The following is a 24,509-nucleotide window of genomic DNA, read 5'->3' as shown; positions in this document are numbered from 1 at the left end:
CAGCCACCAGAACCCATATTGCTTCCAAAGTCACAATTGCCATGGCATGGGAGATGTCTGTCTTTTTGTTGAAGCATGTTTTTCAAATAAATAAGCTTGCTGCTGCACCTCTTACCCTATACCCTAGTGGTATTCCACTCAGAATTGCTGCCATGTACAGACATTGCACCTTGAGGGTCTTGCTGTCACTTTGTCTTATCTTATTTATTTATTTGAAAAACATATAGTATGATAATAGGAAAATCTTAGCAGATAATAAACACACATTATAAAATCAGCAAAATACAATCAACAAAATATCTAAAAGTATGGAATACAAACAAATTATACAACATTACAAAAAAAAAATTACAAAGGTAGATGCCAAACAATAGGTAAAGCAGCATAATAACCCACAATAAATCTGCAATAAATTTACCAAACAGAAGGCACAGCACTTGTTGCCCAGATCATGCCAGTTCCTAGCCCTTACTGACCTAGGCAAATTTGGGAGAAAAGATAGATTTTGAACTGGTTCCAAAAACTAAGCAGGTCATTTTCTGATCCGATTGCATGGGTAATTCATTTCATAAGTTTGAACCTGCTATACTAAAACATCTTTTATGAAGAATGGTAAATCATATTTGTTTTGACGTAGGGATATCCAATTAAAGCTGAGAGGAAAAACATAGCTGATGACCTAGAATGTATTGTCCAACAGAATATTGAATACTGAGTGGTAAAAGTCCATGTAGGGCTTTAAAGACCATAGTTAGAACTTTCAATTTCACTCGGCAGACAACTGAGAGCCAGTTTAAGCTTTCAAGGATTGGGGAAATGTGATCATGCAGGGAGGAACCAGAAATCAATCTAGTTGTAGAATTCTGAATTAGCTGCAGAGCCCAGAGATGGGAGTCAGACAGACCTAAAAACAAGCTGTTGCAGTAGTCTAGCGAAGATAAGATAAAACACTGGATCAAGGTACGAAAATTGTGAGTTGTTTGGTTAGGCTTCAGATTTAAAATAAGTAGGAGTAAACCACTGAGTTAATGTGTAGACACATAGATAGAGAGAAGTCGACTTCCCCTTCAAACTGAAAGTTTGTGGGGAAATCAGACTGAGCCCACCGGGAAAGAAACACTGTTTCACTTTTCCTTAAACTGAGGGAAAGCCTATTATCATGAAGCCAATCTTTAACCTTGTTAAAGCAAACTGCAAGTTTTTGCAGGGTGAGATCAAATGAAGAGGTAATAGGAAGGGCAAACTGAATATCATCTGCATATATCCTGAAGAGAACACCCAAACTAGAGAGTACTAAACTAAGAGAATAAGGAAGATATTGAAAAGAACAGGAGAGCGAGATGTTCCCTGAGGAACACTATTTTTTTTCTCACAAACTTTATTAGTTTTCAGTAACACAGTGAACAAACATCATAGTAGAAACATGCAACCAACATTATATCCCTTCCCTATAACCCAAACCCACCCTGCTCCTATCCCTTCCCTTCCCTCCCTTCTCTTCCATTGCATTTTGGGAATTACCAATCACTATATAATAAGAGTGGGTAGAAATGAAGAAAGAAAACCAGGAAAAAATTGTAGTTCTGATGCCCAACTCCATAAGACAGTCCAGTAAGATATTGTGATTGAGGGCCTCAAAAGCAGAGGATAAATCATTCAAGCAGGACCAGGCGATATTAGAACATAAGAACATAAGAAATTGACATACTGGGTCAGACCAAAGGTCGATCAAGCCCAACATCCTGTTTCCAACAGTGGCCAATCCAGTCTATTTATTTATTTATTTATTTATTTATTTATTTATTTATTTAACACTTTTCTATACCGACCTTCATGGTAATAACCATATCAGATCAGTTTACATCAAACAGGGTAAAAACTGAAACAGAAATAAACATATGAATGGAGGCGGCAAAGTTACATTCAACAAGGAGGGTGAACTTGGAGGCTTAATCAGCTGGAAAGAGAGGCCTAGGATGGCAGAAAAACTAGTAATATAATACGATAGGGTAAGCGGGCTAGTGCTTAATGAAATTAGAGGTACAAGGTTCCATCGCTCATGAAGGGAATTAGGTCATCTAGTGTGTATCCAGGGGATCTGAGAAGGCTTGGCGGAAAAGCCATGTCTTAAGTTTTTTCCTAAATGTTGGGAGGCATGGTTCCAGCCTAAGGTCTGAAGGGATGTTATTTCAAATAGTTGGTCCTGCTGTCGAGAAAGCTCGGTCTTTGGTCGAGGTGAGTCGCGTGGCTTTAGTTGGAGGAGCTTGCAAAGTTCCTTTGTGGATTTCTCTAATCGGTCTGTTGGAGGTATGGAGTTTGAGGGGGATTTTGAGGTCAAGTTGAAGTTGATTGTGGATGGCTTTGTGGATTAAGGTGAATGATTTGTGTAGGATTCTGAAGTTAACTGGTAACCAGTGTAGGTTTCTGAGGATAGGTGAAATGTGTTCTTCACGGTTGGTGTTAGTCAAAATTCTGGCTGCGGCATTCTGCATCATCTGTAGTGGCTTGATGGTAGAGATGGGTAGACCTAGGAGGAGAGCGCTGCAGTAGTCTATTTTGGCAAATATCAAGGATTGGAGAACTGTCCTGAAGTCATGGAAGAATAGGAGGAGTTTGAGTCTTTTCAGAACCTGGAGTCGGTAGAAGCAATCTTTAGTTGTGATGTTGATCATTTTCTTTAGGTTTAGGCGATTGTCAAGAATTACCCCCAGATCTCTTACATGCGTATGAGTGAGATGGGTGTTGTGGAGGGACTGTGGGAGGGAGTTATCCTGGTTGGGGGAGATGAGGAGGAATTCGGTCTTCGTAGTATTGAGTACCAGGTTTAGACTGTTGAGAAGGCTAGTGATGGATTGTAGGCAGTTATTCCAGTGAGTGAGAGCTTTTGAGATGGATTCTGTTATAGGGATCAGAATCTGCACATCATCTGCGTAGAGGTAGTGTATTAGTTTAAGATCTGTTAGTAGATGGCAGAGGGGGAGGAGTTAGATGTTGAAGAGGGTGGGAGATAAGGAGGATCCTTGCGGTACACCAAGTGAGGAATTTGTAGAAGGTGATTCTTTATTATTAATTTTGACTTTAAAGCTTCTGTTGCTGAGGAAAGACTTGAACCAACTGTTGACTGATCTGGATATACCAATGTCTGATAGGTGATTCAGAAGAATGGAGTGGTTGACGGTGTCGAATGCCGCCGAGATGTCTAGCAGGACTAGTAGAAAGGAGTGGCCTCTGTCTAATCCCATAATAATGTGGTCTGTTAGTGAGATGAGGAGGCATTCCGTGTTGCGTGATTTGCGAAAGCCATATTGCGATGGATATAGGATGTTGTGATCTTCTAAATAATCTGAGAGCTGGGTGTTTACCACTTTTTCCGTTAGTTTAGCTAAGAATGGGAGATTAGAGATGGGTGGAAATTGGCTAATTCTCTAGTGTCTAAATTGTGTTTCTTAAGGAGGGGTTTAAGGGAAGCAGTTTTAAGTCTGTCTGGGTAGATCCCTTGAGTTAGAAGGCAGTTTATAATGTTGGTCAGTGGTCCAGAGATCGTGTTTGGGATAAGAAGCAGGAGTTTGGAAGGGATATTGTCTGCTGGGTGGCTGGATGGTTTCTGTTTCTTAAGGAGGGATTCGATTTCCCTGGGGGAGGTTAATTTGAAGTTGTCGAGTTTGGCTCCCGGGGGTGTGTGGAAATTGTCGCATGCCGTGAGTGGGGTAGTATTGGTAGGGAGTAGAGCAAGAGTATTCAAAATCTTCTGTTGGAAGAATGATGCGAGCTCATTAGCCTTGGATAGTGCCTGTTCGTCTGGTATTGTCGGAGGGGCTGACTTTGTGATTTGTGATACATAAGAGAAAAGAGCTTTGGCATCAAATTGGAGATTGTGGATTTTATTTGCATAGTATTCTCTTTTTGTCTTTAGAATAGAGGTCCTGTAATGATGTAAGGTTCCTTTGTATGCAGAAAGTGTAGATGAGTTGGGGGTTTTGCGCCATCTGTTTTCTTTGTGACGTAGGTCTTGTTTCATCCGTTTCAATTGGGAAGTGAACCAGGGTTGATTTCCTTTTTTTGCTGGATTAATTGTTTTGGAGACTGCGGGGCATAGTTTGTTTGCTACTGCTTCAGTAATATTATGCCAGGAGAGTACGGCTGAGTCGGGATTGGATAGATCTAAGTTTGTGAATTCCAAGGAAAGCTGACCACTAAGTATATCGGATGTGCATGGTTTCCTGAAGTGAATGGTGGAGAGGTGATGTGGTGTGAATGTCTGTTTATTTGTGGAGGAGGAGGAGTTTATCAGGAAGTGGTCTGACCAGGGGATTAGGGTACACGAGGGTTCCATTGTGCAGGAGAAGTTTGAGTTGATGAAGATAAGATCCAGAGTGTGTCCAGCTTTGTGTGTAGGGTTGTTGACGATCTGATTGAATCCCATTTCACTGAGGGAGGCGAGGAGGGCATCACAATTGGCGGAGCGGGGTGAGGCATCGATATAGAGATTGAAATCTCCCATTATCATGGTTGGAAGGTCTGTGTTGATGTGCTTCACTATAGATTCTATAAGGGGTGAGGAATCAGAATCAAGTACGCCTGGTGGTGCTTAGACTAGCAGTAATTGAAGTTGTTTCGATTTGACTAAACCCAGTTCCAGTTTGGACTCAGATTTGATAGTATGAGAAGTAAGTCTGAGTTCTTTCTTGGTAGCTAGTAGAAGACTTCCCCCTCATTTTTTGTGTCTGTGGAATGCAAAGATATCATATATGTGTGTGGGTAGTTGGTTGATTAGCGCGATGTCTGAGTTTTTTAGCCAGGTTTCTGTGATAGCACAGATGTCTGGGTTAGAGTCCATGAGATAGTCGTTGAGGATGTGTGTCTTTTTAGTCAGGGATTGTGCATTGACTAGGGTTACCGAGAGAAGAGCGAGCCCAAGGAACTGGGTCAGAGGGGTGATCATGATTGGGATGAGAGATCTGGAAACTCTTGATGGTGTTTCTTGTGCAAGAAGAATGCCAGAATGGTAGCGGTGATATCTGATAGGGATTTGCTGGGTTAGCTTTTTTTTTTTCTAGGAGCTCCGTTGGCAGGATTGGGTGTGAGGAACTGAGACTTAGATGCTGGAGGAGTGGGAGTCCAATTAGCTTTATATCTATAGAGGATGCATGAAGGTTTGAAGCTCAGTATGTTAGGTGAGTGAGTGAGTGAGAGAAGTAATCTACAAGTATATGGCAAGTACTCAAACACTAAGTAGATCCCATGCTACTGATGCTTGTAATTGCAGTAGCTATTCCATAAATTAACTTGATTAATAGCAGTTAAATGACTTCTCCAAGAACTTATCCAACCCTTTTTTAAACCCAGCTACACTAACTATACTAACCACATCCTCTGATAGCAAATTCCAGAGCTTAATTGTACGTTGAGTGAAAAATAATTTTCTCCGATTTGTTTTAAATATGGTACTTGCTAACTTCATTGAGTGACCCCTAATCCTTCTAATATCCGAAATCATAAATAATCAATTCACGTTTACCCATTCTAGATCTCTCATGATTTTAAAGACCTCTATCATCCCCCCTCAGTCATCTCTTCTCCAAGCTGAACAGCCCTAACCTCTTTAGCCTTTCCTCAAAGGGGAGCTGTTCCATCCCCTTTATCATTTTTTTCAAACTTCTTTGTACCTTCTCCACTGCAACTATATCTTTTTTGAAATGTGGTGACCAGAATTGTACACAGTACTCAAAGTGTGGTCTTATCATGAAACTATACAGAGGCATTATGACAGTTTCCATTGTATTCATCTCTTCCTAATAATTCCTAGCATTCTGTTTGTTTTTTTGACTGTCGAAGCACACTGAGCTGATGATTTCAATGTATTATCTACTATGATGCCTAGATCTTTTTCCTGGGTGGAGCTCCTACTATGGGACCTAACATTGTATAACTACAGCATGGGTTATTTCTTCCTATATGTACCACCTTCCACTTATCCACATTCAATTTCATTTTCCATTTGGATGTCCAATTTTCCAGTCTCGCAAGGTCCCCCTGCAATTTATCACCATCCACTTGTGATTTAACTACTTTGAATAATTTTGTATCATCTGCAAATTTGATTACCTTGCTTGTCATATTCCTTTCTAGATCATTTATAAATATATTGAAAAGCACTGGCCCAAGTACAGATCCCTGAGTCACTCCACTGTTTACCCTTTTCCAATGAGAAAATTGACCATTTAATCCTACTTTCTATTTCTTGTCTTTCAACCAATTTGTAATCCACAAAAGGACATCACCTCCTATCCCATGACTTTTTAGTTTTCTTAGAAGCCTCTCATTGTCAAATGGCTTCTGAAAATCCAAATACACTATATCTAAAGGTTCACCTTTATCCACATGTATATCAATCCCTTCAAAAAATGACACAGATTTGTGAGGCAAGACTTCCCTTGGGTAAATCCATGCTGATTATGTTCCATTAAAACATGTCTTTCTTTATGCTCTGTGATTTTGATTTTTAGAATAGTTTCCACTATTTTCCCGGCACTAAAGTCAGGCTCACTGGTCTATAGTTTCCTGGATCACCTCTGGATTCCTTTTTAAATATTGGGGTTTCATTGGCTACTCTCCAGTCTTCAGGTACAATGAATGATTTTAATGATAGGTTCCAAATTTTAACTAATAGATCTTACATTTCCTTCTTGAGTCCCTTCAGAACCCTGGGGTGCATACTGTCTGGTCCAGGTGATTTGCTACTCTTTAGTTTGTCAACTAGCCTACTACATCTTCCAGGTTCACAGTGATTTGGTTCAGTTCATCTGACTCCTCACACTTGAAAACCATTTCCAGAACTGGTATCTCCCTAATATTCTCATTAGTAAACATAGAAGCAAATAATGAATTTAGTCTTTCAATGGCCTTATCTTCCCTAAGAGCCCTTTAACCCCTTGGTCATCTAATGATCCAACCATCTCCCTCACAAGTTTTTTGCTTTGGATATATTTTAAAAAGTTTTTATTATGAGTTTTTGCCTCTATGGCCAACTTCATTTCAAATTCTCTCTTAGCCTGCCTTATCAATGTTTTACACTTAACTTGACAATGCTTATGCTTTTTCCTATTTCTGCAGGTGGATCCTTCTTCCAATTGTTGAAGGATGATTTTTTTGCCTAAAATAGTCTCTTTCACCTTACCTTTTAACCATGTCAGTATTAATTTTGTCTTCCTTCCATCTTTCTTAATGCATGGAATGCATCTGGACTGTGCTTTTACGATTGTATATTTAAACAATGTCCACACCTCTTGTACACTGCTATCCTTTGCAGCTGCACCTTTCAGGTTTTTTTAAACTATTTTCCTCTTTTTATCAAAGTTTCCCTTTTGGAAATTTTGTGTTAGAGCTGTATATTTACATATTGCCCCCCTTCCAGTCATTAATTCAGTTTTTATCATGTTATGTTTACAATTGCCAAGTGGCCACACCACCATTACCTCTTTCACCAAATCCTGTGTTCCACTAAGAATTAAATCTAAAGCAACTCCTGCTCTCATTAGTTATTGAGAACCAGAATCAAAGCCTAAACGGATGGTGTCGAATGCATATACTAGCAGTATTTTGGTATTGTTCCGAGGTCTAAAAACAAACTGTGAACTATCAAGGAATTTATTTGTATACAAATATTCCTGTAGTTGATTGTAAAAAAGTTTTTTAGTGATCTTAGCCAACACCAGGAGGAAGGAAATAGGTCTGAAATTCCCTAAAGCAAGGCAATCCAAGCCAGATTTTAGCAGCAAATGCACCACTGCTGTTTTTAGCTTTTGAGGGCTGTTAATGCCTCCCTTCAGAGAGGGAGGCATTGATAAGAGAGCTAATGATAGTGCTTACTTCAGTATGCTGAACCTTAAGCAAAGCAGTCAAACAGATGTAGAAACTGTCTTTACCTGATTTAGTATGGGAGATACCTCCACAGGTGGGATAAAGGAGAAAGCACTCCATGAGTAAAAGTTTAGAGGAGGAGTGAGAGAGCTGCTGGGAGATTTTCTTAGCAAAAGATGAAACAAAAAGCTGTCACCTAGAGTGTGTGGCAGTCAAGAAACTGTATGTGGGTAGAGTGACAAAAGAATTAACTTTTCTGAACACTCATGTGGGTAAGAAGCGGAGACAGCGATCTATGGGGAGTACCATGAGTATTTTGCTTGGTCAATTGCCTCTTTGTAAGTGGACAGTTGAGAACAATAGAGCAAGTGAGTGGAAATTGACTTATTGTTTTGCCAGTGCCACTCAGCGTTCCAGAGACTACCTTTCATATCTTTAAGAGAGCGAGAATAGCAAGGGGCAGATTTTTGTTAGCAAAACAGTATAGGTTTCATAGGTGCAAAACTGTCTAAAGCAGCAAATCCGTCCAATGGTTGACTAAGCTATCAACATCCTGCGCTGGTGGACTAGTGAGACTAGGAGTCCGCCTGGTGCACAATTCATCCAGCTCAATAGGTGGGTGCCTCAAAGTAGTTTTGGTTAGATGGATATCATGCAGGGGCAAGCCTGAGTGTGTGAGAGAACATGAGAACAAAAAAGGATCAGTCTATGGGAATGCAGAACAGACCACTTTGGAAAACTGGGAAAATCCCAATCTCTCTGTATGAAAATTTGGTCAAGGGTGTGTCTCAGTTTATGCATGGGCGAGTAGACTAGCTGAGTCCACCCCAAAGCATCCATGATTGTGAGAATACATAAGCAAACCTCAGTGGGTGGGCAGGAATCAAGGTGAACATTAAAATTGCCTAAAATAATGGCATTACTTGCATCAACCTTGATTGCTAAGAGAGAATCATTGAATGATGAAAAGTTAGTAACAAGGTATTCTGGAGGGGTATATATCAAACTGACACTCCATTTCAAAGAGGACACTAAATAAATAAATTCCACGGGTTGAATGCCCTCAGATTTTGCTACACTTAACTGTAAAGAGAGTTTGGCTACAATAAGCAGGCCACCACCTTTTCGCTTGATGTATGGTGTAGATAAAACCATGGAACCAGGTAGGCAAAGCTGGTTCAACAATACTGACTCTGATTGATGTTAGCCATGATTCAATCATGCGTGGCAAGCTCACATTTTTATCTTCAAGTAGATCTAATAAAATAGGGATTTTCTTACGAATTGCCTGGACATTCACTAAAATCAGAGAGAGTTTAGTCAGCTCTTGGCATGGTCTGCCCGACTCTAAATGCAATCAATAGGGATATTGTATGATTGATATGAAGCACTGAAGCATAAAGCAGTCCTGTAACTTTGGAGAAGTTCATAGTGGTCGATCCCAGAAATGACAGGGATAGAGAGTCTAGGAGAAAGGCACATAGTAACAAAGCTGAAGAAACACAAAGCCAAAGGTGGTAACAGTGAAAGGAAAAAAATAAAATGAGAGCAGGCATAAAAAATTCAACACATTATAACCAACTGGCTCCAAAGACTGAGTCAGCAAAAATGAGTAATAGTTTAATTAGTTAAACTATCTAAAACATACAGGTACAAAGGCACAAATAAGTGCACAAGAGAGCATGCTGCCATTCTCCTGATGAAGCACTTTTGGGGCCTAGCTGCTACTCAGCCTTGCTACCATACCCCAGAATCTACACCTTGGGTGATTTTGCCACTGCGAGTGACTGCTTTGCACCTTTCATAGTGTCTTGAAGTCTTCATGTTACCCTTTGTGCTGCTTTGTCCCTCTATCAGTGCTTGAGATTTTTCCTGCCACTTGTGCTGCTTTGTTCCCCCTTCATGGTGCCTTAGGATGTTCATTCCACTTTTTGTGCCACTTTGTTCTCTTTGTGCTGCCTTTGGGGATTCATGCCACTGTTATCAGTGCCTTCTTTTGAAGCCTTGTGGTATTCTTGACAGTCTTGATGCTGCTTTGCTTCTCTGGTGTAATGGAGAACTCCTACCACTGATGGCACTCTTTTTTTGTCTCTTTACAGTGCTTTAGGATATTCATTCCATTTTGGGGCCACTTAGCCACAGTTTTGGTGCCTTCACGTTTTCTTCCTCCTTATCATGTTGTATGCCTACAAGTTTCTTTGGAATTAATTAGAAAACAATCAATTTTGAAGCTTGAAATATTCTGCATTAATTCCTCCTTTGACTTTAATGGCAAAAAAAATGAAATGAATAAATGAAAAATTTGTTTTCACTTGAAACTGAAGAAACAAATGAACATGACCTGCAAAATGAATAAAAGAATCAGAACAATTATTTTGCCTCTCCACATGCCTGTTATATATCTTATTTGACTCTTCAGTTAACATTATATCGTCACTTTGTCCACCTCCCTTAACCATATTAACTCATCACTCAATCTGCAGCTAAATGTCTCCAAGACAGATATTTTCCTGTTAGGAAAAGATCATTTCCTTGAAGACATTTTGTATATCTTACTTCTTGAATTTGAACTCACATTTGTTACCAACCTATTCTTGTTCTTGAAATAGATGTTTTCAATTGTATTGCACACATTTACACGCCTACGTTTTACTATTTCTGCAATATTGTTTGTTAACACCATTTCATTGATCTATTCCCTTCTGAGGTAACATTTACATAGCATTGCATTCTCTAGCCTGACTTTGTAACTCTTTACAATATGACCTCCCAAAGTTTCAACTTTCTAGATGTATTTCCTTTAAAAAAAAATGTTGCTTGGCTTCTTGTGTAACAAAAATATTTGTTACATCCTTTATTGCCTCAGAAAATTGTATTGGTGTCCTATATATTTTAGGAGCTTTCTAGTCTTCAAAATGCTCCATCTCTGCTCCTCCATTCCTCTCTTATTATCCTTCCAGGTTCATCTACCTGCAAAATTCCAGCTTTCTCACTACATCCTCCAATCTTCCTGGTAGGTGAACATTTTTATTTCTGTATTCTTAAAATTGGAAATTGCCTATGTGTACCTTCAAGAGACTGAATTTTTCTTGATTTCAAATTCCAGTTTATATCTCATCTTCTGTTCTTTACCTCTGATTCTTCTCCAGTACCATAATCAAAAACATTTTTGCATAGACACAAAATGGGAAAATCTCCTTACTATATCTAGCCATTGGTCTCCTTGCACTATATTCTATCTTCTCCCTTGGTAATTATGCCAGGAGGGAAGGATGAGCTAGCGGATAAAGAATAGGAGGTGGTGGTGAAGATACAGAGATTATGCCAGGGGGAAAGAGAAAGGAAAGTGATTATGACAGGGAGGCTAGGGAAGGGGATGAGGCCAACCTCCTGGCATAAAGACCCTTTCCTCTCTTCCCTCTTCCTTGCATAATCAGCTTCCCTTCCCTTCTGTTTTCTCCATATCCTTCTGTCATAATCACTTTCTCTTCTATTCCTTCCACCCCTCTCCCAGCATAATCTTTGTAAGTTCCCTTTCCTCCCCTCCCAACCCCCTGGCATAATTATCACCCCTTCTCTTTCCTTTCCTCCTACCCCACTGCATAATGACTTTTCCCTCCATCCATCAAAATTGATGAGGTAAAATGTGGTGGATATATACACCTTCATCTCTTGGGTGGGGTAGCTGTGTTATATGTATGTTGTAGGTAGAGGATAAGGTAAGGTGAGGTGGATTTTCATGTGTGGGCATGTGGAGGTGTATGCATGTAAGTAGGTGCAGTCTTTGCTGGTGCAAGAGTGAGTATGTGAGTGGGTGAGTTGTGCATTGATTCTATGTATCTGTGTATGCAAGCAAGCAGATGATTGGTGTGAATATGCGTGTGAATGAGTGAGTGAGGAGTGTGAGCTCTGTTATTGCAGTTGGTGAGATGTTTGTGATTGAATGGATGGAGTGGAGTGTGAGTGGTCCACATTCCCATATCTCTGCCTCTCCCTTTTCCCCCTTTCTTTCCTGCAGCACCATTTCCTCTCTTATTTCTCTGTGATCTCATTAAACTCTTTCCTTCCTTCTTCTCCTCCAGACTCCCTCCACATTCCCATCCAGTCAATGTTGCTCCTCTGCTGTGGCAGCCGGACCCATGACCCCTACCCACTGTACCACTTACTGTGTCTTGCACAACATCCTGTTTGCCTGCTGCATCCCTCCATGGCTCGGGTGCCTCCTCTTGTTGGCTTTACAGGGTATGACTCCCCAAATGAAAATATTTTAATTCATACAGTAATTAGTTACTAAATTTGAATGCAATTGGAAAGAAACACAGGATGCTGAAAGATACATCAAGACACCTGAGATGTTTGCCTGATCATTTTCCCAAATTAGTTCAAAATCTGTTTAATAATAGACAATGAAGATAAATATAGCAGATGGTGTTTCTCATATATGCCAAGTTTTGCAACTACATATGTTAAACATACACTTTTTCATTATATGAAGAAAAGTAATAGTAGTACTGTACAATATTGCACATACTATACTTTAATTTAGGGATGATCCGGCAGACATTCTGCAGTCCTTAATTTATCCTTCAAAAGCCTGTATTCCCTTCCCACTGCAATCTGATTTAGTACTTAAGATTAACTTTCTCCTTAAGTCACTGCCTCCATTAGGTTTGTGCAAGTCAAATCAGTGTCTCATTGGCCTTAGAAAGCCAGGACACTGATCCAAGTCATCATTGCACCTCCATTGGGTCTGTGCAAGGCAAATCTGTGTCCAGTTGGCCTGCACAAGCCAATAACACCAGCTGTCACCACCTCCATAGGGCCTACACAGGCTTAGTCATGACATCCTATCAACTTACATGAGCTGATGATTCTAAAAGTCTTTGCTTCCATTGCACCCATACAGGCCAATTCACAGAATACTGTCTGCTTGCATGGGCTGATGACAAAAAAGAAAAATCAGAAAGAAATGCAATAAGGGTTGGGAATTCATTGAATCCCTTGAAAGTCTATGCTACTGATATTCACATAACTTATTAGTGTTGGGAGACAACAACTTTGCTCATCGTGAATTACTCAGGTGCTCTCTCTAACAGCAACTTTAGAACTGGCCTGAGTGAAAACATTTTGCATTGGAGTTTCAGCACCCTGTGCAATATTTCTAAAAGAACAAATACATCACAGTTGCACTTAAAGTGCATCAGCCCGTAGGTGACTCTTTATAGCTGACTATGAGCTAGTTTTCTGTGAGATAGAAGGACTAATGGGTCCGTTCCCAGGTAACTCTTTGAGGGTTATATCTTTTTGTTGGGCCCTTCTAAACATGTCTTGATAAGACCAACAACTTTCTTTCTGGGATTGTAATTGCATGCTGGATAATGATCATCTGCTTCAACGTGAATCAAAATGCCCCATCTCCATACCTCCTGCAACAGTGATTGAGGCCCCCCTGTAATAACTGTGCTTCTCCAGATGATATTGCCTACTTGTTTTCTGCGGTTTTGTGACACTTAGAAAGAAATTGCATTCCCCATATGGGAATCCACATTCATCTGTGACTGCTGGAACCTCCTGGGCTTTCAGGACCATGATGGATGCTGGGTCCTTTGACTGCAGGAGCTTGCCAAACCAGAAAAAAAATTCCTTCCAATCAACATAGGGTTAGGTAATCAGTGCAGTACTCTTGACTCTATGCATTTTGGTTCCAATGATATAGACCTTTGGTTGGATACAACTGGTTCTTGTTATGGACACATGTGAGGTTAACTTCTCATTGGTAGTTGATTTCCTTGCACCCTATTCAGTCTTTTTTGATCAAGGTCTTCTTATTCCTCATGTTGATCAAAGCCGAAAGATGCTTTAAAGTATATTTATTAATACTTTATATTTATTAATTATATCATATATACAAAGCAATACTTTGCATAGAAATATAAAAGGAATGATAAAAAAAAAAACCTACAAAGAAATAAACAAAAACAGATCAAATCCCATTAAATAGCCCATAAAAAGACAAAAAGTGTTACACTTGGCAGTCTATGGGCTCCTCCCACAAATTGCTGCGCTCACCCTTCTGGCCAGGTTGTCCCTGTGGGCCTAAAATGCAGCACAGCTCTTTATGGCCTCCTTGTGGTGTCTCACCATGCTCCAAGCAAATGATAGTACTAGGCAAGGGTCCAACCATCAAAGATAGATAATCATTGAAAGGAGGAAGGACATCAAAGTTTCCACAATGCATTGCCAGTGTCCTTTTGCCAGTTATGCTCTAACATTTGACCTGGAAAGTCAATTATAAGTTTGTTATAAGGAACTCTTTTGGCTCCCTCTTGACTCAGTATTCACGAAACACGGCCCATGTCGGGGGACCGCTGATGTTGATATAAACAGTTTGGCTTGATGCTGAAACTCTGAACCTATTTTGTTTGCCTAAGTGCAATAAAACATTTTTGAAGTTGATGGATTTTGTGGAACCTTTGATGTCCTTCCTCCTTTCATTAGTTATGTCTCACCACTCCAAAATGGTGCGGGCCATCCACCGCTCCTACCATGTGACAGGGGCCGACCAATGGCACCGGTAGCCCCTGTCACATGGTAAGGGCAAAGGGCCACGAGCTCCATTTTGCTTACTGGCAGCCAACGACCCGAGAGGGGGAGATCGCTCCCAGGACCCCCACTGGACCACCAGGGACTTTTGACAAGTCTTGGGGGGTTGGGATGGTGGGGGTTTGTAATTAATTAAATTTGAAGGGTTAGGATGGGTTTGGGGTTTCTTTTTTTTTAATGTGCCCTTTCTTCCCCCCCAAAAAAAAACAATATGAAAACCACACAAAATAACATCTTTATTTCCTATTTTATTGCAAACAAATGCACATCCCTAATGATTACTGTGCATATATAGAAGTGGTGGCAACTATCTGCTGTTGAATCGAGGGGACAAGTTTGCTTGAAACTTTTGGCATTTAACTTGAGCAGCACATTGAGCATTATGCACCACAGTTTAGCTGCAGGCTGCTGGAAAAGGGTGTCAGGTGCTATGTGACAACTGAGGAAGAGTAAGGGAGTTGTGTCATGTAGTGAATGGCCAGAGCCCAAGAGCTGAAGGTCCAGAGGGCTGCTTCTGCTGCTATTTGGGACGAGGCAGACTTCCACAGAGTGACTGTGGATCTGTTAGCTGTTAGCTAAGGATGAACATGTTAGCTAAGGGGGAATGTTTCCTGTGTTAAAGATTCCTTCCCTGTATCCAGTCTTCAATTGTTTCTGCGATATATTTTGGTTCACTTTGATGTCTATATAGAGGTCTTATGAGGATCAGTATCATAGCACTCCAATTTACTTACCTTCCGGATGGTGTAAATGTTTTAAGTAGAAATAATTTTCAAGAATTATATTTCATATTTAATTCCAGTGTATTTATTTTTTCACTTTTTCCTAGTTTTCATTTATTTATGTGCTAAAATCCTTGAAGTAAAGTTTGTGCCCATGCATTCAAAAGTTGATCTTACAATTCCTGGATGCCACAATGTAATAATAAATTCTGAATTTTATTTTTCAGAAGTTCTGCATGTGCTGGTAAACTGTACAAGTAATTTTCGTTATCTCAAATTAATTTTAAACCATGTTGAACCAAAACAATTAACTTTTAATTTGGCTTAACCTTCTGTTATGAGAAAATTATATTGGGGTAGATTTTATAAATTTGCACGAGTGCGTACTTTTGTTCGCGCACCAGGCACAAACAAAAGTACGCTGGATTTTATAAGATACATGAGTAGCCTCGGAGGGAACTTTCTTTCCACCACCCCCCCCCCCCCCCCCCACACCTTCCCCTCCCTTCCCCTACCTAACCCACCCCCCCCGGCCCTATCTAAACCCCCCCGCCCCCGTAAATCTGTGCGCCATCACCTGACCCGGGGGCTGGTCCGGAGGCCTCGACCACGCCCCCGGGCCGGTGCCATGCCCCCGGTCCCGCCCCGAACCGCCCCCTGACCCCGGACATGCCCCCCAGACATGCCCCTTTTACGACGCCCTGGGACTTACGCGCGTCCTGGGGCTGTGCGCTCGCCGGCGGCCTATGCAAAATAGGCGCACCGGCACACGAGTGCCCTGTTCACGTAAATCTGGCCAGATTTACGCGTGCAGGGCTTTTAAAATCCGGCCCACTCTGTATAGTTTATCATTGTACTTATCTACAAATGTGCTCAAGCAAGTTAACATTAAGGCCTGGATTCACTAATGCCGCAAGGATTCACTAATGCCGCAAGGCTTAGTGAATCCCGGTGATAATAGTGGGCAGGGGGTGAAGCGGGGGCGGTCCTGCGCTAGCCAGCAGCGATCGTGCCGAATAACTACACCATAAAAGGTGTAGTTATTCGGCGCGAAATAGGCAGCGAAAAGGCTCCTTACCTTTTTGCTGTCTGCGCCGTCTTCGCGGAGTCGGCCCCGGTTACGCCCCGACTCCTCCTCTTCCGGGGCCAAATCTGCCCCGATGTCCCCTTCGCAGGCGTGTGCTACGATTTCTAGCTATCGCACACTTGCGCTGGTAGCGCAAGCGTGCGATAGCCTTAGAAAATAAGGCCCTTAGGGCCTCATTTTCTAAAGTATCGCAGGCCTGCGATACTTTAGAAGATGAGGGGCGGGGGCCGAAACGGGGGCGGGCCTGCGCAAGCCGGCAGCGATCACACCGTCGCGGTGTGATCGCTGCCGGTTTCGCACCCAATAGCACCACCATAGGAGGTGCAGCTATTGGGAGCGAAATAGGCAGCGAAAAGGCACTTACCTTTTTGCTGTGCGCGCTATCGTCACGGAGTCGGCCCCGGTGACGCCCCAACTCCTCCTCTTCCGGGGCCGACTCTGCCCCCATTTTGGTATCGCACGCAAAAAGGGACATTTCGCGTGCAGAACGTCACTTACCGCTTGTGATACGTTTGGAAAATAAGGCCTACTCCGTGTGGACGGCGCACACAGCGGAAAGGAAAGGCCCTTTTCGCTGGCTATTTCGAGCCCAATAACTACACCTTCTATGGTGTAGTTATTGGGCGCGATGCCGGCAGTGATCGCATCGCGGAGGTGCAATCGCTGCCGGACCGCCCCCCACCACTTCGGCCCCCGCCCCCCGTTAGCACGATTTTCTAAAGTATCGCAGGCCTGCGATACTTTAGAAAATGAGGCCCTTAGTTTGTTAAGTGGTGAGTGAACTCAGCCAGTTTTATACATACATTCAAAAAAATATTCATTTTCAGTGTGATTGAAAGGACACAAAACAAATAAAGTATCCATTTCTTACTTTTAGAAATAAAATTGATAGGGTTCTTCAGTCTCCATAAATCATTTTTTAGAAAACTAGCAGATTGGATGCTATTTCTTTTCAAATACAGTATAACAGAAAACATTTGCATCTTGGGGAAAATTAACTTTGTTCTTAGGAGTTAAATTTTGAATTTTATGTTTTTCAGTATGAAAGAGAAAGGTTTAAATTATAAACAATGGAGGAGTGGGCCTATTTTATCCAGCTGCAAGCAGTGCCCAGTTGTTTACACCAGTCCTGTTTGTGGATCTGATGGTCACACTTACTCTTCTCAGGTAAGTACAAAGATCCATGAGAATGAAAATAAATCATTAAATGCTACATCCATATTCTCACTTCTGGAATTTATAAATGCTCTAAGGTTTACCTAATGCAAAAAGGGTTCCCTTTTGAAGTGTTCTGGCAGATCAAGGCATCTCATACATATTTAATGTATTTAAGTGTCTCTGCAGGGCAAAGTCACTTTGTAAAAGTGAAAGGCTTGAATTCCATATGACTGTATCTTGTGGTTTCTTTGTCAGATCTGTTCTAATTTTTAAATAAAGTATTTTTAACCATCTTAGGAGGTCACTCTTCAAATGGGGATGGGCCGTTATCGCATGCAAAAACACCCTAACGCATGTGATAACTATCGCTTCCCGAATAGAAAATGTAAATTAGGGAAAGGGGAGGAGTCTGGGTGAGATTTAGGCAGGGTTTAGGTAAATTTGAGTCCTGTAGCGCTGCGGGCAATAATGTATCGCACATCATTTCCTGCTTTAGCACCAGAAATAGTTACAGCTATTTCATTGGCATTACAGGGGCAATAGGGTGCAGCACGGATGCAACCGTGATGGGCATAAATGCACTGCCGTGATGCGGCCACCTGCTCACTATCGCCCCCAACCCTTTTTTATTCACAGCTTATCATTCCGCTATATTTATAGCAGAATGATGTCTCCAGGGGTTAGTTACTGTCTAATGAAAATGGATTGAACAACTAAAGCGTTCTTTATTACCTTAGTTAAGTCATTGTTAAAATATCATAGGTTATTAATTGTTTGATGATGTCATGATGAGGGAGCACATAGCCTATACTGAAGAATAAGTAGTAACTGTAAAGGAAATATGTTTTTATTTAGAGTATCATTATTTAGAATATCAAACATAAATTTGCCAGAAGTCATGAAGAACACAAAAAATGTGGAACTCAAACTTCATATTTCATAAAATGACTTCTAGCGCATAAAGGCAATCTAAAGATAATTTTCAAAGGGATCTAGGAGGGTTAATAAGTATTTCCTGAGCAGATTGTCCTAGGTGAAAATAAAATTGCCATCCTCAGGGCATCTCTGATATAAGAGTCTTTAATACATTGGGTATTTGACCAGTGTTTTGCTGGAGATAACACCAACATATTAACAGTGAGTTTTAATTCTGCTTACAGCATTGGCTCTACTTCTTTAGTACATAAGAACATAGCATAAGAACATAAGATATGCCATACTGGGTAAGACCAAGGGTCCATCAAGCCCAGTATCCAGTTTCCAACAGTGGCAAATCCAAATCACACGTACCTAGCAAGTACCCAAACATTAAACAAATCACAAGGTACAATTGCTTATTAATTACTGAAATAGCAGTTTATGGATGTTTCCTCTAAGAAACATTTTTAAACCCAGTTACACTAACTGCTATAACCATATCCTCTGCAATGAATCCAGAGCTTAACTATGAACCAAGTGAAAAAGAATGTTCTTTGATTTGTTTTAAATGAGCTACTTGTTAACTTCATGGAGTGCCTCCTAGTCCTTCTATTATTTTAGAGTGTAAATAATCTATTTGCCTTATCTCGTTCATGACTTTTCATGATTTTGTAGGCTTCTATCATATCCCCCCCTTCAGTCATCTCTTTTCCAAACTGAACAGCCCTAACTTCTTTAGCCTTTCCTCATAGGGCAGCCATTCCATGCCACTTATCATTATGGTTGCCCTTCTCTGCACTTTCTCCAGTGCAGCTACATCCTTTTTGAGATGTGGTGACCAATACTATGCGGTGGATTAAAGAAACAGCAAGAGAGGCTGCTAATTCTGTTTTGTTGCCACCAATACTATGCGGTGACATAGTATTCAAGGTGCAGTCTCACCAAGGAGCGATACAGAGGCATTATGACATCCTCCATTTTATTTTCCATTCCCTTCCTAATAATTCCTAACATTTTGTTTGCTTTTTTGATCGCCACAGCACACTTGGTGGCCGATGATTTCAATGTATTATCCACTATGACGCCTAGATCCCTTTCCTGGGTGGTCACTCCTAAGATAGAACCTAACATTGTGAAACTACAACATGAGTTATTTTTCCTTAAATGTATCACATTGCACTTGTCCACATTAAATTTCATCTGCCATTTGGAAGTCCAATCTTCCAGTCTCACAAGGTCCTCTTGCAATTCATCACAATCCGCTTGATATTTAACTACACTTCATAATTTTGTGTCATCCACAAATTTGTTCACCTCACTTGTCATACCCCTTTCCAGATCATTTATAAATATAGTAAAAAGCACAGGTCCAAAAACAGATCCCTGAGGCACTCCACTGTTTACCTTTTTCCACTGTGAAAACTGACCATTTAATCCTACTCTCTGTTTCCTGTCTTTTAATCAACTTGCAATGCACAAAGGACAATGCTTCCTATCCCATGACTTTTAGTTTTCTTAGAAGCCTCTCATGCAGGACTTTGTTGAATGCCTTCTGAAAATCCAAATAGACCACATCTACTGGTTCACCTTTGTAAACAAGAAGAATTAATATCAGCCATGTCCACTGATATCAACTCACTTGATTTGACAGACGTCGATACTGCTCTCACATCCTGGAACCATATCACCAACACGATTGCCAACAAGATCTGCCCCATACAAGAACACACAATTGACATGTCTCAAAAACACAAACAACCCTGGTATACACCAGAACTAAAAAGCATGAAATCCAATTTAAAAAAGCTCGAAAGAGCGTGGCTCAAAGACCCTACCGCCACCCAACTAAATAAATTTAAATCCTACATGCACTCCTACCGAATTAACATCGACAAAACCAAAAGAGACTTCCACTCACAGCGCATTCACCACCTGCAATTCAATCCTAGAGCCCTATTCCAACTAGTAAACAATTTAACTAAACCTTGCACTCCATCCATACCAGACATAGACAACCAGACAAAATGTGAAGAACTAGCCCTATTCTTCCACAATAAAATCAGCAATATCATGTCACGCTTCCCCCCCAAGCAAACATCCATAGATACTACACAACACCAATCTAATACTAATCTTTCATCATTTGACACCACCTCATCCCTAGAAATAGAATCTATCCTTAAAAAAATCAGACCCTCTACACACCCTACAGATACCATTCCCACAAAACACCTCCTCACCATCCCCGGCATCATCGCCAAACCTATCTCAAACATTATAAATAAGTCTATTGAACTTGGCAGTATCCCTAAAAACCTCAAGCATGCTATTGTGAAACCTATACTGAAGAAGCCATCCCTTGACCCCTCTGATCTCACCAATTTTCGTCCCATTTCCAACCTCCCACTTATCACAAAAGTTCTTGAGAAAGCTATAAACAAACAGCTATCAGACTACTTGGATGAAAACAATATTCTCGCCCCCTCACAGTTTGGCTTTCGCAAACATCATAGCACAGAGACCTTACTCATTTCACTCTCCGACCAAATATTGAAAGGTCTTGACAAAGGTCATTCACACATACTCATTCTCCTAGACATATCCGCTGCATTTGACACCATAAAGCATCAAATCCTATTAGAACGTCTCAGCAGCATTGGTATCTCAGGCCTGGCTCTACAATGGTTCCACTCATATCTAGCTGAAAGACAATTTAGCGTACAAATGGGAAACTCCACCTCCAAGCCCCACAACCTCTCTCAAGGAGTACCACAAGGTTCATCGCTATCGTCCACACTTTTCAATATATATCTCCTCCCCCTCTGCCATCTCCTTGCTAAACTTGACCTTCCGCACTTCATATATGCCGATGACGTGCAGATACTTATTCCGATTAAAGACTCAATACACAAAGCCATTGAAACCTGGAAATCCGCCCTCTCTGATATTAGCAGCCTCTTATCTAACAACTTTCTCGCCCTCAACACTACTAAAACAGAACTTATCCTAATATCACCCCCCAACATATCCCCCACCCTCCTTATGACCCCCACACAAACACACAACAATGGCCCTGCCACTGACCACACCTTCCCCACCCATGTACGAAGCCTTGGCGTACTCATTGACTGTCATCTTAACTACAAGAAATTCATTAATAACACCCTTAAAGACTGCTTCTACAAACTGCACACCCTAAAAAGACTCAAACCTCTCTTACATCTCAGCGACTTCCGCACCATATTACAAGCCCTCATATTATCGAAAATAGATTACTGCAACTCCTTGCTACTAGGTTTGCCTAAAAACACCATCCAACCTTTACAACTACTCCAAAATGCAGCTGCCAGGATTCTCACCAACACTCACAAATATGATCACATAACCCCTGTACTCAAACATCTACATTGGTTACCCGTCGCATCTAGAATTACCTTCAAAGCCCTCACCCTAATACACAAATCCCTTCATAACAACAACATGCACTGGTTCAAAGAACACTTCTCCTTTCACAACAGTAGTAGACCCACCAGAAAACAATATCTAGCCACACTACACACCCCCTCACCTAAGCTTACTAAACTCCGCACCACTAACGAAAGAGCCCTCTCCCTAGCAGGACCGATAATTTGGAATAAACTACCCACTTCCCTCCGCCAAGAAACCTGCCCAAAAATATTCAGGCAAAACCTGAAGACTTGGTTCTTTAGACACTCATACACCTAACATTCACACATTCACTAGCCCCCCCCCTCCCTAACTCCTAACCTCCCTCCTCCCTTCTCCCCCCCCCCCCCCCCCTTTTTCCTTCCCACCCCCTAACCACCCCTTTCCATCTTGCCTAACAATTAGCTTTCTACTATGCTTCCCGGAAAGCAAATTTATCAAGACAGCTTACTGTAAATAAGAACATTTTACTCACAAACGTGTATATATTCCTCGACAACCATTGTATATACAAATTTATTCCTCCTACAAATGTTGATATCAATCATATCTAGCAGAATCTCCCTGCCCCTCTTCTGACTAACCACTATCATGTATCCCACTTAGTTAATTATTACTTGTATAACTTCCATATTATTCGTATGTTATTGTCTTTGTTATTATTGTTATTTCTACTATTCCTATTATAATCATGTGACAAATGTAAAGCCTGTTGCTAAGTTCTGTTCTCTGTAAACCGATGAGATGTTCCCAACGTTCGTCGGTATATAAAAGATATTAAATAAATAAATAAAAAAAATATTCACCCCTTAAAAAAAATGTAGGAGATTTGTGAGTCAAGACTTCCCTTGGGTAAATCCATGTTGGCTATGTCCCATCAAATCATGTCTACTAAATGTTTTGTGATTTTATTCTTTATAGTATTTTCCACAATTTTTCCTGGCACTGAAGTCAGGCTCACTGGTTTATAGTTTCCTGGATCACCCCTGGATCCTTTTTAAATATGGGAGTTACATTGGTCATCTTCCAATCTTCAGGTATATAGGATGATTTTAATGATAGGCTACAAATGAATTGAAATAGGTCTGAAATTTTATTTTTTATTTATTTCAGAACCCTGAGATATTTATACCATCTGGTCAAGGTGATTTACTATTCTTCAGTTTGTCATATAGCCCTATCATCTTCCAGGTTCACCATGGTTTGGTGAACCTGGAAGATGTGGTATGTTACCATTCACAGTAACCTGGTATATAACCATCCACAGAAACCTGGAAAATGTGGTATGTAAACATCTATAGTTACTTCTGTAATCTAAAGTCTAATTAACATCTGCACTCCCCTTAGTCTTACTTCTGCTCCCATTAAGCCATTTTCCATTATTGCCTGCTGCACTTTTCATTGTGAAAGCTAAGATAGTAAATGGCTGGCCCTTCTATTCTGACCAATTCTTGTGTTCATATTGCTAAAGAAACAGCTTAGTTGCCAGCCACAGGTATGACCGACCACTTGCAAGATTATTTTCTCATCTAGGACAGGTTTTTTTTTCTTTTTTCTTTGTACTCTATCATCTTGGTTAGAAGAGCTACAACATCCCATTTAGGCCTGGATTTATCAAAATGCACTAAATACCGCATGCAGTAGAAAAAGGGGTGTGTTTTATGGTAATATGCATTTTATTGCAATTTGCAGTAATGCCTATGCAAAGCACTAAGTTACTGCAAACTTTTTTGTACTTTGAGATGAGTGCTGGAATTGTGGTATTTCCTATATGCACCATGTTTACTATCAGGGACACTGAGAGAGTGAGAGAGAGAGAGAGAGAGAGAGAGAGAGAGAGAGAGAGAGAGAGATAGTGTGCCTAGCCATAATGTCCTCACATTAGATAGGTATTTATATCTCTATGGGAGGCCCACCTAGTAACTCAAGGTGAGGTTTAGGTATTAGTGTAGGTTAGGGTCCACTTTGACATTCAAAGTGAGACGTACGTACAGAACAGTGCTGTCTTGTGAAGATTTGATGACTTTCGGAGTGAGGAAACTCACTCAAAGATGAGATTTGTGCAATGTTCTCTCAACCTAACTTGATGTTACCCAGGTAGAGAGTCCATCAAGCTAGGTTGATGACTCCCCAAACCTTACCCTATCACATCCTTACATTTATTCTTTCAATGAAAGTAAGGTTCCCATATCTTCTCAAACTGACCAATTTATCATTTTTCGTTGCCTTGAGTTTTCCAAAGTAATAGACTATCTCAATCTGGGATCCTACCTCTACTATTGAAGGAAGTGCCAGCCTCTGCCACCAGTTGGCAAACTCATATTTGCAGCTGTTACTATCATATATAATTAAATGCCACTGGGACTCATTACCCACCTCTATTGGAATATTTAACAAGCATATTTTAAGATCTTTAGGAATCGTGAACCCAATTAGGTCCTTTACCAGACCCATAACCTCTTGCCAGAGTTTAAGCACCTCCGGAAATGTTCACCATAAATGAAAAAAAGTACCTTGGGAACCACACCCTTTCCAGCACCTATCACGTTGTAAGTTACATTTTACATAGCTGAACTGGTGTTAGGTATCATCTGTATAGTAATTGGTACTCATTTTCCTTTATTATGGTGGACACTGAACTTTGCCCGACAGCCATAAAGCACTGATCCCATTCACACTCCTCTAAAGCTTCCCCTAAATCCTTTTCCCAGGCC

General features: G+C 40.8%; 1 protein-coding gene across 1 annotated transcript in view; it reads left to right on the top strand.

Moving 5' to 3' along the window:
- LOC115092804 (testican-3-like) overlaps nucleotides 1-24,509 on the top strand; it is a 678,739-nt gene that overhangs the window by 508,425 nt on the left and 145,805 nt on the right. The window contains exon 5 of the mRNA XM_029604134.1: nucleotides 17,313-17,439. Coding sequence (XP_029459994.1) covers nucleotides 17,313-17,439 — 127 coding nt within the window. The remainder of the gene's footprint in view (nucleotides 1-17,312; nucleotides 17,440-24,509) is intronic.

Source organism: Rhinatrema bivittatum, chromosome 1 (genome assembly GCF_901001135.1).
Source record: "Rhinatrema bivittatum chromosome 1, aRhiBiv1.1, whole genome shotgun sequence".
Lineage (NCBI taxonomy): Eukaryota > Metazoa > Chordata > Amphibia > Gymnophiona > Rhinatrematidae > Rhinatrema > Rhinatrema bivittatum.
This window is presented reverse-complemented; position numbering and strand designations above follow the sequence as displayed.